This window comes from Gadus macrocephalus, chromosome 22 (assembly GCF_031168955.1).
Source record: "Gadus macrocephalus chromosome 22, ASM3116895v1".
NCBI lineage: Eukaryota > Metazoa > Chordata > Actinopteri > Gadiformes > Gadidae > Gadus > Gadus macrocephalus.
Window position 1 is genome coordinate 1759712 of NC_082403.1, and position 18570 is coordinate 1778281.

An 18570-nucleotide genomic window follows, 5' to 3' on the forward strand; every position below is an offset into this window, starting at 1 on the left:
ACCACCTAGCACCACAGCTACACCACCTAGCCCCAGCGATACACCACCTAGCACAGCTAAATAACCTAGCACCACCGCTACACCACCTAGCACCGCTTAATCACCTAGCACCACCACTACACCACCTAGCGCCGCCAAATCACCTAGCACCACCTCGCACAGCTACAGGTAGGTACAGACACTGGGGACACAGCAAGCCAGCTAACAGGCTAATGACAGCTTGCCAGCTAGCAGGCTAATGACAGCTAGCCAGCTAGCAGGCTAATGACAGCTAGCCAGCTAGCAGGCTAATGAAAGCTAGCCAGCATGCAGGCTAATGACAGTTAGCCAGCTAGCAGGCTAATGACAGTTAGCCAGCTAGCAGGCAGACAGTCAGACAGACATTAAGACGGACAGACATGGAGAAAGACAGACAGACATCTCACTTCATCCTTGCAATATGAGGAACAGGCACATAATTAATATATACATAATTGTTGTAATAATCCATATTTTGAATTATTGGTTTGCCCTGACGGCAAACTGCTGGACTGACCAGAGAAGACGAACGTTTGAGTCACCAAGTGGCATATGAATTGTTAATATTGATTATTAATATGGTTTATTAATTAATATGTCTTATTAATATTGATTATTAATACGGTTGCCGACTGGCATGACTTCAGATTATGCAATAGTTTATAACTTCTTATCCTCCCGGGGTCCGGCTGACTAGTGGAGTGTGAAGGGACTGAAGTGACGAGGTCTGTGATCCCGTCCGTCAGCTTTTGATAGAATTGATTTGAATAAAACCCTTTGCTACGAGCTGCTGCTTCATTGGTTTACATCAACCTTCCTTTTGCTGCTGTCGGTTTAGACCACTATTCTTTTACATCAGTACTTCTCTAGATTCTGGGAGAATATTTCCTTCACAAATATGTATCTACAAATACGTATCGACAAATATATATCTACACATATATAGGTACAAGGAGCATAAACGCAGACAAAAACACTTGAACACAGAAAAGAAGCAGACACACAGACAAAAACACAATTAGTAAACACAAAGACAAACACACTATCCCAGATTATTATGGCAGCATATTCGATTTGTCAGTAACCAGTGTTTTATAGATTTTAGAAGGATTTGAGTGATGATGTTCCTTAGTTCTGTGGGTATAGAATTCCAAGTATGTGCTGCTCGATCAGAGAAGAATGACTGCCCAAAATATATTTTTCTATATGGTATTTTACAATGAATTAACTTTACTTCATGAGGTTGAACTTTGTCTGCACGTTTGATGAAGTTTAGAAGCATTGCACTCTGCTGAGACACTGTTACAGTTTTTGCCCATTGCCCAAGGTAAGGCAACTTTATTTATAAACACACTTTTTATACACAAGGGAGACTCAAAGAGCTTAACATATAAAAATTGGCATACAATAAAATAAAATAATAGATACGTAGAAGAAAACGTATGCAAATAACACGTTTTGCTATACTGTGCTCATTGTGAATAACTCAACACAGAAGCAAATAAGACACAACGGTGAGAAATACACCATTCACATCTATGTCAAATTGAAACTCTGGCATCGAAACCTAACAATCCTTTATCAAAATGCCACTCTGATGGCAAAATTATACACACTTGTATCATGTCAATACTTGTTTTTATTCAACCTCCACGGAAGGCACGGTTTCAAAACCAAAAAATCGAATACTCAATACTGTACATTGCAGTACGGTATTTTACAGTGCAGTAAATTAAGTTTAAGCAAGGCAATTGTGCGTGGGTGGTCTTATGGATCCTCGCCTTGTGTGCCGAATCCATCCATGAATTGACCTTACCTCAATGTCTCCGCAGGCCTGTTCAATTGCCTGCAGAAGAGACTTGCGGGCATGTTGTTGGCGGTCATATAAACGCCATCCTCAAGCCGAAAGATATATAGGGTTTAGAAATGGCGAGTATTACTATTATTTCCCTTTTGTTTTTTTTCATGACGACCAATAAAAAACAACAGTGTTACCCCTTATGTGTTTTTCATGACGACCAATAAAATATGACACTGTTACCCCTTATGTTTTTTTTCATGACGACCAATAAAATACGACACTGTTACCCCTTATGTTTTTTTTCATGACGACCAATAAAAAACAACAGTGTTACCCCTTATGTTTTTTTCATGACGACCAATAAAAAACAACAGTGTTACCCCTTATGTTTTTTTTCATGACGACCAATAAAATACGACACTGTTACCCCTTATGTTTTTTTTCATGACGACCAATAAAATACGACACTGTTACTCTTGTTTTTTTTCATGACGACCAATAAAATACGACACTGTTACCCCTTATGTTTGTTTTCACAAAGACCAATAAAAAACAACAGTGTTACCCCTTGTGTTTTTTTTCATGACGACCAATAAAAAACAACAGTGTTACCCCTTATGTTTTTTTTCATGACGACCAATAAAATACGACACTGTTATCCCTTATGTTTTTTTTCATGACGACAAATAAAAATCAACAGTGTTACCCCTTATGTTTTTTTTCATGACGACCAATAAAATACGACACTGTTACCCCTTATGTTTTTTTTCATGACGACCAATAAAAATCAACAGTGTTACCCCTTATGTTTTTTTTCATGACGACCAATAAAATACGACACTGTTACCCCTTATGTTTTTTTTCATGACGACCAATAAAATACGACACTGTTACCCCTTATGTTTTTTTTCTTGACAACCAATAAAATACGACACTGTTACCCCTTATGTTTGTTTTCACGACGACCAATAAAAAACAACAGTGTTACCCCTTGTGTTTTTTTTCATGACGACCAATAAAAAACAAAAGTGTTACCCCTTATGTTTTTTTTCATGACGACCAATAAAAAACAACAGTGTTACCCCTTATGTTTTTTTTCATGAAGACTAATAAAAAACAAGTGTTACCCCTTATGTTTTTTTTCATGACGACCAATAAAATACGACACTGTTACCCCTTATGGTTTTTTTCATGACAACCAATAAAATACGACACTGTTACCCCTTATGTTTTTTTTCATGACGACCAATAAAATACGACACTGTTACCCCTTATGTTTTTTTTCATGACGACCAATAAAATACGACACTGATACCCCTTATGTTTTTTTTCATGACGACCAATAAAAATCAACAGTGTTACCCCTTATGTTTTTTTCATGAAGACCAATAAAATACGACACTGTTACCCCTTATGTTTTTTTTCATGATGACCAATAAAAATCAACAGTGTTACCCCTTATGTTTTTTTTCATGACGACCAATAAAATACGACACTGTTACCCCTTATGTTTTTTTTCATGACGACCAATAAAATACAACACTGACACCCCTTATGTTTTTTTTCATGACGACCAATAAAATACGACACTGTTACCCCTTATGTTTTTTTTCATGACGACCAATAAAATACGACACTGTTACCCCTTATGTTTTTTTTCATGACGACCAATAAAAAACAACAGTGTTAACCCTTATGTTTTTTTTCATGACGACCAATAAAAAACAACAGTGTTACCCCTTATGTTTTTTTTCATGACGACCAATAAAATACGACACTGTTACCCCTTATGTTTTTTTTCATGACGACCAATAAAATACGACACTGTTACCCCTTATGTTTTTTTTCATGACGACCAATAAAAAACAAGTGTTACACCTTATGTTTTTTTTCATGACGACCAATAAAAAACAACACTGTTACCCCTTATGTTTTTTTTCATGACGACCAATAAAATACGACACTGCTACCCCTTATGTTTTTTTCATGACGACCAATAAAAAACAACAGTGTTACCCCTTATGTTTTTTTTCATGACGACCAATAAAATACGACACTGTTACCCCTTATGTTTTTTTTCATGACGACCAATAAAATACGACACTGTTACTCTTATGTTTTTTTTCATGACGACCAATAAAATACGACACTGTTACCCCTTATGTTTGTTTTCACAAAGACCAATAAAAAACAACAGTGTTACCCCTTGTGTTTTTTTTCATGACGACCAATAAAAAACAACAGTGTTACCCCTTATGTTTTTTTTCATGACGACCAATAAAATACGACACTGTTATCCCTTATGTTTTTTTTCATGACGACAAATAAAAATCAACAGTGTTACCCCTTATGTTTTTTTTCATGACGACCAATAAAATACGACACTGTTACCCCTTATGTTTTTTTTCATGACGACCAATAAAAATCAACAGTGTTACCCCTTATGTTTTTTTTCATGACGACCAATAAAATACGACACTGTTACCCCTTATGTTTTTTTTCATGACGACCAATAAAATACGACACTGTTACCCCTTATGTTTTTTTTCTTGACAACCAATAAAATACGACACTGTTACCCCTTATGTTTGTTTTCACGACGACCAATAAAAAACAACAGTGTTACCCCTTGTGTTTTTTTTCATGACGACCAATAAAAAACAAAAGTGTTACCCCTTATGTTTTTTTTCATGACGACCAATAAAAAACAACAGTGTTACCCCTTATGTTTTTTTTCATGAAGACTAATAAAAAACAAGTGTTACCCCTTATGTTTTTTTTCATGACGACCAATAAAATACGACACTGTTACCCCTTATGGTTTTTTTCATGACAACCAATAAAATACGACACTGTTACCCCTTATGTTTTTTTTCATGACGACCAATAAAATACGACACTGTTACCCCTTATGTTTTTTTTCATGACGACCAATAAAATACGACACTGATACCCCTTATGTTTTTTTTCATGACGACCAATAAAAATCAACAGTGTTACCCCTTATGTTTTTTTCATGAAGACCAATAAAATACGACACTGTTACCCCTTATGTTTTTTTTCATGATGACCAATAAAAATCAACAGTGTTACCCCTTATGTTTTTTTTCATGACGACCAATAAAATACGACACTGTTACCCCTTATGTTTTTTTTCATGACGACCAATAAAATACAACACTGACACCCCTTATGTTTTTTTTCATGACGACCAATAAAATACGACACTGTTACCCCTTATGTTTTTTTTCATGACGACCAATAAAATACGACACTGTTACCCCTTATGTTTTTTTTCATGACGACCAATAAAAAACAACAGTGTTAACCCTTATGTTTTTTTTCATGACGACCAATAAAAAACAACAGTGTTACCCCTTATGTTTTTTTTCATGACGACCAATAAAATACGACACTGTTACCCCTTATGTTTTTTTTCATGACGACCAATAAAATACGACACTGTTACCCCTTATGTTTTTTTTCATGACGACCAATAAAAAACAAGTGTTACACCTTATGTTTTTTTTCATGACGACCAATAAAAAACAACACTGTTACCCCTTATGTTTTTTTTCATGACGACCAATAAAATACGACACTGCTACCCCTTATGTTTTTTTCATGACGACCAATAAAAAACAACAGTGTTACCCCTTATGTTTTTTTTCATGACGACCAATAAAATACGACACTGTTACCCCTTATGTTTTTTTTCATGACGACCAATAAAATACGACACTGTTACTCTTATGTTTTTTTTCATGACGACCAATAAAATACGACACTGTTACCCCTTATGTTTGTTTTCACAAAGACCAATAAAAAACAACAGTGTTACCCCTTGTGTTTTTTTTCATGACGACCAATAAAAAACAACAGTGTTACCCCTTATGTTTTTTTTCATGACGACCAATAAAATACGACACTGTTATCCCTTATGTTTTTTTTCATGACGACAAATAAAAATCAACAGTGTTACCCCTTATGTTTTTTTTCATGACGACCAATAAAATACGACACTGTTACCCCTTATGTTTTTTTTCATGACGACCAATAAAAATCAACAGTGTTACCCCTTATGTTTTTTTTCATGACGACCAATAAAATACGACACTGTTACCCCTTATGTTTTTTTTCATGACGACCAATAAAATACGACACTGTTACCCCTTATGTTTTTTTTCTTGACAACCAATAAAATACGACACTGTTACCCCTTATGTTTGTTTTCACGACGACCAATAAAAAACAACAGTGTTACCCCTTGTGTTTTTTTTCATGACGACCAATAAAAAACAAAAGTGTTACCCCTTATGTTTTTTTTCATGACGACCAATAAAAAACAACAGTGTTACCCCTTATGTTTTTTTTCATGAAGACTAATAAAAAACAAGTGTTACCCCTTATGTTTTTTTTCATGACGACCAATAAAATACGACACTGTTACCCCTTATGGTTTTTTTCATGACAACCAATAAAATACGACACTGTTACCCCTTATGTTTTTTTTCATGACGACCAATAAAATACGACACTGTTACCCCTTATGTTTTTTTTCATGACGACCAATAAAATACGACACTGATACCCCTTATGTTTTTTTTCATGACGACCAATAAAAATCAACAGTGTTACCCCTTATGTTTTTTTCATGAAGACCAATAAAATACGACACTGTTACCCCTTATGTTTTTTTTCATGATGACCAATAAAAATCAACAATGTTACCCCTTATGTTTTTTTTCATGACGACCAATAAAATACGACACTGTTACCCCTTATGTTTTTTTTCATGACGACCAATAAAATACAACACTGACACCCCTTATGTTTTTTTTCATGACGACCAATAAAATACGACACTGTTACCCCTTATGTTTTTTTTCATGACGACCAATAAAATACGACACTGTTACCCCTTATGTTTTTTTTCATGACGACCAATAAAAAACAACAGTGTTAACCCTTATGTTTTTTTTCATGACGACCAATAAAAAACAACAGTGTTACCCCTTATGTTTTTTTTCATGACGACCAATAAAATACGACACTGTTACCCCTTATGTTTTTTTTCATGACGACCAATAAAATACGACACTGTTACCCCTTATGTTTTTTTTCATGACGACCAATAAAAAACAAGTGTTACACCTTATGTTTTTTTTCATGACGACCAATAAAAAACAACACTGTTACCCCTTATGTTTTTTTTCATGACGACCAATAAAATACGACACTGTTACCCCTTATGCTTTCTTTCATGACGACCAATAAAATACGACACTGTTACCCCTTATGTTTTTTTTCATGACGACCAATAAAAAACAAGTGTTACACCTTATGTTTTTTTTCATGACGACCAATAAAATACGACACTGTTACCCCTTATGTTTTTTTTCATGACGACCAATAAAATACGACACTGTTCCTCCTAATGTTTTTTTTCATGACGACCAATAAAATACGACACTGTTACCCCTTATGTTTTTTTTCATGACGACCAATAAAATACGACACTGTTACTCTTATGTTTTTTTCATGACGACCAATAAAAAACAACAGTGTTACCCCTTATGTTTTTTTTCATGACGACCAATAAAATACGACACTGTTACCCCTTATGTTTTTTTTCATGACGACCAATAAAATACGACACTGTTACTCTTATGTTTTTTTTCATGACGACCAATAAAATACGACACTGTTACCCCTTATGTTTGTTTTCACAAAGACCAATAAAAAACAACAGTGTTACCCCTTGTGTTTTTTTTCATGACGACCAATAAAAAACAACAGTGTTACCCCTTATGTTTTTTTTCATGACGACCAATAAAATACGACACTGTTATCCCTTTTGTTTTTTTTCATGACGACAAATAAAAATCAACAGTGTTACCCCTTATGTTTTTTTTCATGACGACCAATAAAATACGACACTGTTACCCCTTATGTTTTTTTTCATGACGACCAATAAAAATCAACAGTGTTACCCCTTATGTTTTTTTTCATGACGACCAATAAAATACGACACTGTTACCCCTTATGTTTTTTTTCATGACGACCAATAAAATACGACACTGTTACCCCTTATGTTTTTTTTCTTGACAACCAATAAAATACGACACTGTTACCCCTTATGTTTGTTTTCACGACGACCAATAAAAAACAACAGTGTTACCCCTTGTGTTTTTTTTCATGACGACCAATAAAAAACAAAAGTGTTACCCCTTATGTTTTTTTTCATGACGACCAATTGTGACGACCCCGCCTACTTATTGACTACCTATCCTCATTAAGGTGATCAGCTGATGACATCAGCTGGATCTGGAGCACCTGGGACCGGTGCTCCAGCCGAATAAAAGAGCAGCTGATTGCCTGTCGGTGGCGCTACTCCTTGGCTCCTTGCAGGCGTCCACACCTTTTGGGGTTTTCGTTGGCGGTTTTGTTTAGTTATGTTTTGTACGGAAATAAACCTTTATTTTATATTGGTAAATGCACCGTCTCTCCCGTTTTTGTCATCGCCTTTGAGCCGGGTTATGACAAATGGGGGCTCGTCCATTCGGTTTGCGCAATAGTTGAGTGTAGATTTTGTTTTGCCTTTGTTTGTTTGCCTTGCCTTTGTTTGTTTGCCTTGAGGGTGAAACGGTTGTTGCTCATTTTGCGAGTGTTTTTTCCGTAGTTAAGGGGAGAGTTCATGGTGCATGGGCTGACGGATCAGGGTGAGTATCAGGGTTGCTCACTTAATTTATGCCAGTACCAAAAAGCCGGTTGACAAGTGTTGTCCTCAGTGTGTGGATCTTAGTGCGGTGCGGAGTTTTCCCCTGGTAGGCATAGCGGCGTTCCCCTTTGGGTTCGTTGCGGGGGTCGTGGTAGTGTTGTGGCGGCATAGTGGTTAAAGCATTGTCTTGGGAGCATGTCCGTGATTTCGGGGGAGTTGCTAGCTTGCTAGTCGCTTTCCCGGGTCAGCGGTCTCTAGTGCATAAGTACCCGCCACTGCCCGCTGCATGAAGACTAGCCGGGAGTTTAGTCAGGGGGTTGATGTTTAGTTAGCGGGGAAACTCCAAACTGGCATCCTTTTAGTGCGCACGGGGATACTTCGCTGTCTTGCTGGTCCGGTTCGGGCATAACGGTGTGTTTTGCTTAATCCTAGTGGTGGTCTTGAGATGGCTGAATGTGAAGCGTTTGTGGCGGCTCCGTCAGAGGAGGCCTTGGACAAGTGTACAAAGGAACAGCTGTTGAAACTGTCGGAGTATTATTCGGTGGCCGGGATAGAAAGGAAGCGTAAAGAAGATATTAAAATGGCTTTGAAGGTAAAACTTATTTTAGCCAAGTAGCCACTGGCTGCACTCCTTATCTCTGCAGCAGACAAAACACGACCAAATAATTCATTTAAAGAGGAATCACCAATTTGCTCCTGCAGCAACTCGCTCTGTGACACCGACAGTGGAAAATCAGACAAAGACGGATCCTCAAAATCATCGTCACCAAGCTCCCCATCTGATAACTCAGGCTCAGCCTTACTCATTGCTCGTGTAACCACACAGGCTGAAAGAACCTCAGGTACCTCACTGGAACTCCAGTCAGAGACAGTACGATCCGGACAGAGCGTAACAACAGGTGAGTGAGGAGCATCAGCCCAGAGGCGGCCGCCAGCCAAGCCATTGCCCAAAATAAACTGAACCCCCTCTATAGGCAACGCCGGCCGCACTCCCACAGCTACCTCACCCTGCACGAGCTCACAATCCAGGACCACCTTATGCAAAGGCACGGGCAAAACCGTCAACCCCATCCCTCGACTGAGAATACGGTCCCCGCTGTCTGTCTCCGCGGACAAAGGCAGCACTGACTCAGTCATATAGGAATCATATGCCCCTGTGTCCCTCAAGATTGTAACCGGGACTTTAACATCGCTACCAACTAGCGATACAAAACCACTTCTAATGAAAGGAGCGTATGCTTCCAGAACATCTGGCTCACGGACAAAGGGAAACCCATTAGAAACACAGCCACTTCCCAGCGTAGCTGCAGCCGCAGCTGGCTTAACATTATAGCTGCTCCCCCTATGTTTAGACCACAACACCGGACAATCAGCCTTCAAATGGCCCATCTCACGACAATAGTAACAGGCTCTACTGTTGTCAACATTGCTCCGTGAGTGAGACTCGGATCTAATCATGCCAGACGCCCCGGAACGCATCTGGTCAGCCGCCGCAACACCTCGCCTGTTTCCACCCCAGCCAGAATCATTGCGGCCGGGTGTGCGCTCTCTCACATCGCCCTTATGGAGCAGCACGTACTCATCTGCTGACACAGCCGCTTCTGCAGCAGAGGCAACCTTCCGTTCACTAATGTAGGTCGCAATCAAACCAGGTAGCGTATTCTTAAACTGCTCTAAAATTACTAACTCACACAACTCATCAAAAGTAGATATTTCAAGCGCAGCCAACCAACGTTTAAAATGGGTAGTTAAATCCCGAACAAATTCAACATAGGTCTGGCCACTTTCCCTTTCCCAAGCGCGAAAACGTTGGCGATATGCTTCAGGCACAAGCTCATAAGCCTTCAGCACTGCAGATTTTATTTTAACATAACTACCGCTATCAGCCGTGCTCATAGACGAATATGCCCCCTGCGCCTTACCTGTGAGGACGCACTGGAGCAGCAGAGCACAGTCCTCATCAGACCAACCCCTCGCCGCGGAAACACGCTCAAAAAGCACAAAAAATGAGTCAGGATCCCTCTCATTAAACGGTGGCAACAGCCGCAAGTTGTTGATGTCAAAGGGCCGCGCACCGACCCCAGACACCTGCCCCTTCTGACTCTCAGCAGCCAGACGATAACCCTCCCGCTGGCGGATCACCTCCAGCTCTATTTGTTTTTTTGCTTCCATCTCACATTTAAATCTCTCATGTTCCAACTGCATTGAGAGGAGCTCCTTTTGCTGCTCAAACGTCAGCCCCTGGGTCTGAAAAGGCATGCCCACGGCAGGTGGAGAAGCTGGCACCGGGCCAGACGCAAGGACTCCCAGTTCAATTTCCATTTGTTCCATTTGTCATAACCCGGCTCAAAGGCGATGACAAAAACGGGAGAGACGGTGCATTTACCAATATAAAATAAAGGTTTATTTCCGTACAAAACATAACTAAACAAAACCGCCAACGAAAACCCCAAAAGGTGTGGACGCCTGCAAGGAGCCAAGGAGTAGCGCGTACTCATCTGCTGACACAGCCGCTTCTGCAGCAGAGGCAACCTTCCGTTCACTAATGTAGGTCGCAATCAAACCAGGTAGCGTATTCTTAAACTGCTCTAAAATTACTAACTCACACAACTCATTAAAAGTAGATATTTCAAGCGCAGCCAACCAACGTTTAAAATGGGTAGTTAAATCCCGAACAAATTCAACATAGGTCTGGCCACTTTCCCTTTCCCAAGCGCGAAAACGTTGGCGATATGCTTCAGGCACAAGCTCATAAGCCTTCAGCACTGCAGATTTTATTTTAACATAACTACCGCTATCAGCCGTGCTCATAGACGAATATGCCCCCTGCGCCTTACCTGTGAGGACGCACTGGAGCAGCAGAGCACAGTCCTCATCAGACCAACCCCTCGCCGCGGAAACACGCTCAAAAAGCACAAAAAATGAGTCAGGATCCCTCTCATTAAACGGTGGCAACAGCATATTGATATTCGGCATATCAAAGGGGTGGATAATGTCATTGCCGATGCGCTGTCACGTGCTCCTTTGCCGTGAATGAATGTGATGATTGATGCCATTTCATGCTGTTTTGTGTTGTGTTCTTCTGTCTGTTCTCTTAATTTGCTTCTCCAGGTACCAGGGTTGCTGAGGTCAGGTGGAAAGGGAGCATGACATGGGCAGGGTGGAGTTATGTGTTTTCTTTCTTAGATTTGTCTTGTCTTTGAATTAATATATTTTTGGGGAGGATAATTTCAGGTCAATTTGGTTAGTATGTGCCGGTGTTCCCTTTGGTACACCGACTTTATGGGGGGGGGTGTGACGACCCCGCCTACTTATTGACTACCTATCCTCATTAAGGTGATCAGCTGATGACATCAGCTGGATCTGGAGCACCTGGGACCGGTGCTCCAGCCGAATAAAAGAGCAGCTGATTGCCTGTCGGTGGCGCTACTCCTTGGCTCCTTGCAGGCGTCCACACCTTTTGGGGTTTTCGTTGGCGGTTTTGTTTAGTTATGTTTTGTACGGAAATAAACCTTTATTTTATATTGGTAAATGCACCGTCTCTCCCGTTTTTGTAATAGCCTTTGAGCCGGGTTATGACAAATGGGTTATGACAAATATGACACTGTTAAAACAACAGTGTTACCCCTTATGTTTTTTTTCCATGAAGACTAATAAAAAACAAGTGTTACCCCATATGTTTTATTTCATGACGACCAATAAAATACGACACTGTTACCCCTTATGGTTTTTTTCATGACAACCAATAAAATACGACACTGTTACCCCTTATGTTTTTTTTCATGACGACCAATAAAATACGACACTGTTACCCCTTATGTTTTTTTTCATGACGACCAATAAAATACGACACTGATACCCCTTATGTTTTTTTTCATGACGACCAATAAAAATCAACAGTGTTACCCCTTATGTTTTTTTCATGAAGACCAATAAAATACGACACTGTTACCCCTTATGTTTTTTTTCATGATGACCAATAAAAATCAACAGTGTTACCCCTTATGTTTTTTTTCATGACGACCAATAAAATACGACACTGTTACCCCTTATGTTTTTTTTCATGACGACCAATAAAATACAACACTGACACCCCTTATGTTTTTTTTCATGACGACCAATAAAATACGACACTGTTACCCCTTATGTTTTTTTTCATGACGACCAATAAAATACGACACTGTTACCCCTTATGTTTTTTTTCATGACGACCAATAAAAAACAACACTGTTACCCCTTATGTTTTTTTTCATGACGACCAATAAAATACGACACTGTTCCTCCTAATGTTTTTTTTCATGACGACCAATAAAATACGACACTGTTACCCCTTATGTTTTTTTTCATGACGACCAATAAAAAACAACAGTGTTACCCCTTATGTTTTTTTTCATTACGACCAATAAAAAACAACAGTGTTACCCCTTATGTTTTTTTTCATGACGACCAATAAAATACGACACTGTTACCCCTTATGTTTTTTTTCATGACGACCAATAAAATACGACACTGTTACCCCTTATGTTTTTTTTCATGACGACCAATAAAAAACAACAGTTTTTACCCCTTATGTTTTTTTTCATGACGACCAAAAAAATACGACACTGTTACCCCTTATGTTTTTTTTCATGACGACCAATAAAAAACAAGTGTTACCCCTTATGTTTTTTTTCATGACGACCAATAAAAATCAACAGTGTTACCTCCTATGTTTTTTTTCATGACGACAAATAAAAAACAACAGTGTTACCCCTTATGTTTTTTTTCATGACGACCAATAAAAATCAACAGTGTTACCCCTTATGTTTTTTTTCATGACGACCAATAAAAAACAACAGTGTTACCCCTTATGTTTTTTTTCATGACGACCAATAAAAAACAACAGTGTTACCCCTTATGTTTATTTTCATGACGACCAATAAAAAACAACAGTGTTACCCCTTATGTTTTTTTTCATGACGACCAATAAAATACGACACTGCTACCCCTTATGTTTTTTTTCATGACGACCAATAAAAATCAACAGTGTTACCCCTTATGTTTTTTTTCATGACGACCAATAAAAAACAACAGTGTTACCCCTTATGTTTTTTTTCATGACGACCAATAAAAAACAACAGTGTTACCCCTTATGTTTATTTTCATGACGACCAATAAAAAACAACAGTGTTACCCCTTATGTTTTTTTTCATGACGACCAATAAATAACAACAGTGTTACCCCTTATGTTTTTTTTCATGACGACCAATAAAATACGACACTGTTACCCCTTACATTTTTTTTCATGACGACCAATAAAAATCAACAGTGTTACCCCTTATGTTTTTTTTCATGACGACCAATAAATAACAACAGTGTTACCCCTTATGTTTTTTTTCATGACGACCAATAAAATACGACACTGTTACCCCTTATGTTTTTTTTCATGACGACCAATAAAATACGACACTGTTACCCCTTATGTTTTTTTTCATGACGACCAATAAAAAACAACAGTTTTACCCCTTATGTTTTTTTTCATGACGACCAATAAAATACGACACTGTTACCCCTGATGTTTTTTTTCATGACGACCAATAAAAAACAAGTGTTACCCCTTATGTTTTTTTTCATGACGACCAATAAAAAACAACACTGTTACCCCTTATGTTTTTTTTCATGACGACCAATAAAATCAACGGTGTTACCCCCTATGTTTTTTTTCATGACGACCAATAAAAAACAACAGTGTTACCCCTTATGTTTTTTTTCATGACGACCAATAAAAAACAACAGTGATACCCCTTATGTTTTTTTTCATGACGACCAATAAAATACGACACTGTTACCCCTTATGTTTTTTTTCATGACAACCAATAAAATACGACAGTTACCCCTTATGTTTTTTTTCATGACGACCAATAAAATACGACAGTGTTACCCCTTATGTTTTTTTTCATGACAACCAATAAAAAACAACAGTGTTACCCCTTATGTTTTTTTTCATGACGACCAATAAAAAACAACAGTGTTACCCCTTATGTTTTTTTTCATGACGACCAATAAAATACGACACTGTTACCCCTCATGTTTTTTTTTCATGACGACCAATAAAATACGACACTGTTACCCCTTATGTTTTTTTTCATGACGACCAATAAAAAACAACAGTGTTACCCCTTATGTTTTTTTTCATGACGACCAATAAAATACGACAGTGTTACCCCTCATGTTTTTTTTCATGACGACCAATAAAATACGACACTGTTACCCCTTATGTTTTTTTTCATGACGACCAATAAAATATGACACTGTTACCCCTTATGTTTTTTTTCATGGCGACCAATAAAATACGACACTGTTACCCCTTATGTTTTTTTTCATGACGACCAATAAAAAACAACAGTGTTACCCCTTGTGTTTTTTTTCATGACGACCAATAAAAAACAACCGTGTTACCCCTTATGTTCATTTCATGACGACCAATAAAATACGACACTGTTACCCCTTATGTTTTTTTTCATGACGACCAATAAAATACAACACTGACACCCCTTATGTTTTTTTTCATGACGACCAATAAAATACGACACTGTTACCCCTTATGTTTTTTTTCATGACGACCAATAAAATACGACACTGTTACCCCTTATGTTTTTTTTCATGACGACCAATAAAAAACAACAGTGTTAACCCTTATGTTTTTTTTCATGACGACCAATAAAAAACAACAGTGTTACCCCTTATGTTTTTTTTCATGACGACCAATAAAATACGACACTGTTACCCCTTATGTTTTTTTTCATGACGACCAATAAAATACGACACTGTTACCCCTTATGTTTTTTTTCATGACGACCAATAAAAAACAAGTGTTACACCTTATGTTTTTTTTCATGACGACCAATAAAAAACAACACTGTTACCCCTTATGTTTTTTTTCATGACGACCAATAAAATACGACACTGTTACCCCTTATGCTTTCTTTCATGACGACCAATAAAATACGACACTGTTACCCCTTATGTTTTTTTTCATGACGACCAATAAAAAACAAGTGTTACACCTTATGTTTTTTTTCATGACGACCAATAAAAAACAACACTGTTACCCCTTATGTTTTTTTTCATGACGACCAATAAAATACGACACTGTTCCTCCTAATGTTTTTTTTCATGACGACCAATAAAATACGACACTGTTACCCCTTATGTTTTTTTTCATGACGACCAATAAAAAACAACAGTGTTACCCCTTATGTTTTTTTTCATTACGACCAATAAAAAACAACAGTGTTACCCCTTATATATTTTTTCATGACGACCAATAAAATACGACACTGTTACCCCTTATGTTTTTTTTCATGACGACCAATAAAATACGACACTGTTACCCCTTATGTTTTTTTTCATGACGACCAATAAAAAACAACAGTTTTTACCCCTTATGTTTTTTTTCATGACGACCAATAAAATACGACACTGTTACCCCTTATGTTTTTTTTCATGACGACCAATAAAAAACAAGTGTTACCCCTTATGTTTTTTTTCATGACGACCAATAAAAAACAACAGTGTTACCCCTTGTGTTTGTTTTCACGACGACCAATAAAAAACAACAGTGTTACCCCTTGTGTTTTTTTTCATGACGACCAATAAAAAACAAAAGTGTTACCCCTTATGTTTTTTTTCATGACGACGAATAAAAAACAACAGTGTTACCCCTTATGTTTTTTTTCATGAAGACTAATAAAAAACAAGTGTTACCCCTTATGTTTTATTTCATGACGACCAATAAAATACGACACTGTTACCCCTTATGGTTTTTTTCATGACAACCAATAAAATACGACACTGTTACCCCTTATGTTTTTTTTCATGACGACCAATAAAATACGACACTGTTACCCCTTATGTTTTTTTTCATGACGACCAATAAAATACGACACTGATACCCCTTATGTTTTTTTTCATGACGACCAATAAAAATCAACAGTGTTACCCCTTATGTTTTTTTCATGAAGACCAATAAAATACGACACTGTTACCCCTTATGTTTTTTTTCATGATGACCAATAAAAATCAACAGTGTTACCCCTTATGTTTTTTTTCATGACGACCAATAAAATACGACACTGTTACCCCTTATGTTTTTTTTCATGACGACCAATAAAATACAACACTGACACCCCTTATGTTTTTTTTCATGACGACCAATAAAATACGACACTGTTACCCCTTATGTTTTTTTTCATGACGACCAATAAAATACGACACTGTTACCCCTTATGTTTTTTTTCATGACGACCAATAAAAAACAACAGTGTTAACCCTTATGTTTTTTTTCATGACGACCAATAAAAAACAACAGTGTTACCCCTTATGTTTTTTTTCATGACGACCAATAAAATACGACACTGTTACCCCTTATGTTTTTTTTCATGACGACCAATAAAATACGACACTGTTACCCCTTATGTTTTTTTTCATGACGACCAATAAAAAACAAGTGTTACACCTTATGTTTTTTTTCATGACGACCAATAAAAAACAACAGTGTTACCCCTTATATTTTTTTTCATGACGACCAATAAAATACGACACTGTTACCCCTTATGTTTTTTTTCATGACGACCAATAAAATACGACACTGTTACCCCTTATGTTTTTTTTCATGACGACCAATAAAAAACAACAGTTTTTACCCCTTATGTTTTTTTTCATGACGACCAATAAAATACGACACTGTTACCCCTTATGTTTTTTTTCATGACGACCAATAAAAAACAAGTGTTACCCCTTATGTTTTTTTTCATGACGACCAATAAAAAACAACAGTGTTGTTTTTTTTCATGACGACCAATAAAAAACAAGTGTTACCCCTTATGTTTTTTTTCATGACGACCAATAAAATACGACAGTGTTACCCCTTATATTTTTTTTCATGACGACCAATAAAATACGACACTGTTACCCCTTATGTTTTTTTTCATGACGACCAATAAAATACGACACTGTTACCCCTTATGTTTTTTTTCATGACGACCAATAAAAAACAACAGTTTTTACCCCTTATGTTTTTTTTCATGACGACCAATAAAATACGACACTGTTACCCCTTATGTTTTTTTTCATGACGACCAATAAAAAACAAGTGTTACCCCTTATGTTTTTTTTCATGACGACCAATAAAAAACAACAGTGTTGTTTTTTTTCATGACGACCAATAAAAAACAAGTGTTACCCCTTATGTTTTTTTTCATGACGACCAATAAAATACGACAGTGTTACCCCTTATGTTTTTTTTCATGACGACCAATAAAATACGACACTGTTACCCCTTATGTTTTTTTTCATGACGACCAATAAAATACGACACTGTTACCCCTTATGTTTTTTTTTAATGAGGACCAATTAAAAGTGTTTTTTTTCATGACGAAAAAAATAAAAAACAACAGTTTTACCCCTTATGTTTTTTTTCATGGCGACCAATAAAATACGACACTGTTACCCCTTATGTTTTTTTTCATGACGACCAATAAAAAACAACAGTGTTACCCCTTGTGTTTTTTTTCATGACGACCAATAAAAAACAATCGTGTTACCCCTTATGTTCATTTCATGACGACCAATAAAATACGACACTGTTACCCCTTATGTTTTTTTTCATGACGACGAATAAAATACGACACTGTTACCCCTTATGTTTTTTTTCATGACGACCAATAAAATATGACACTGTTACCCCTTATGTTTTTTTTCATGGCGACCAATAAAATACGACACTGTTACCCCTTATGTTTTTTTTCATGACGACCAATAAAAAACAACAGTGTTACCCCTTGTGTTTTTTTTCATGACGACCAATAAAAAACAACCGTGTTACCCCTTATGTTCATTTCATGACGGCCGATAAAAAACGACAGTTACCCCTTATGTTTTTTTTCATGACGACCAATAAAAAACAACAGTGTTACCCCTTATGTTTTATTTGATAAAAAACGACAGTGTTACCCCTGATGGGTTCTTTATGATGACAGATAAAAAACGA

At 37.2% G+C, this 18570-nt stretch overlaps 1 protein-coding gene and 1 long non-coding RNA gene across 7 annotated transcripts in view; one reads left to right on the forward strand and one right to left on the reverse strand.

Moving 5' to 3' along the window:
- The window catches only part of LOC132451366 (semaphorin-6C-like), a 22214-nt gene extending 21410 nt beyond the window's left edge, over positions 1-804 (forward strand). For 3 of the 6 annotated variants that reach the window (XM_060043810.1, XM_060043808.1, XM_060043811.1), the window contains one exon: positions 1-804. This exon is cut by the window's left edge. In XM_060043810.1, coding sequence (XP_059899793.1) covers positions 1-64 — 64 coding nt within the window. In that variant the 3' untranslated portion in view covers positions 65-804. The other 3 variants (XM_060043809.1, XM_060043813.1, XM_060043812.1) reach the window with 3 other exon arrangements.
- LOC132451482 (uncharacterized) overlaps positions 1-18570 on the reverse strand; it is a 41623-nt gene that overhangs the window by 2382 nt on the left and 20671 nt on the right. The gene's annotated exons all lie outside the window — the stretch shown is intronic.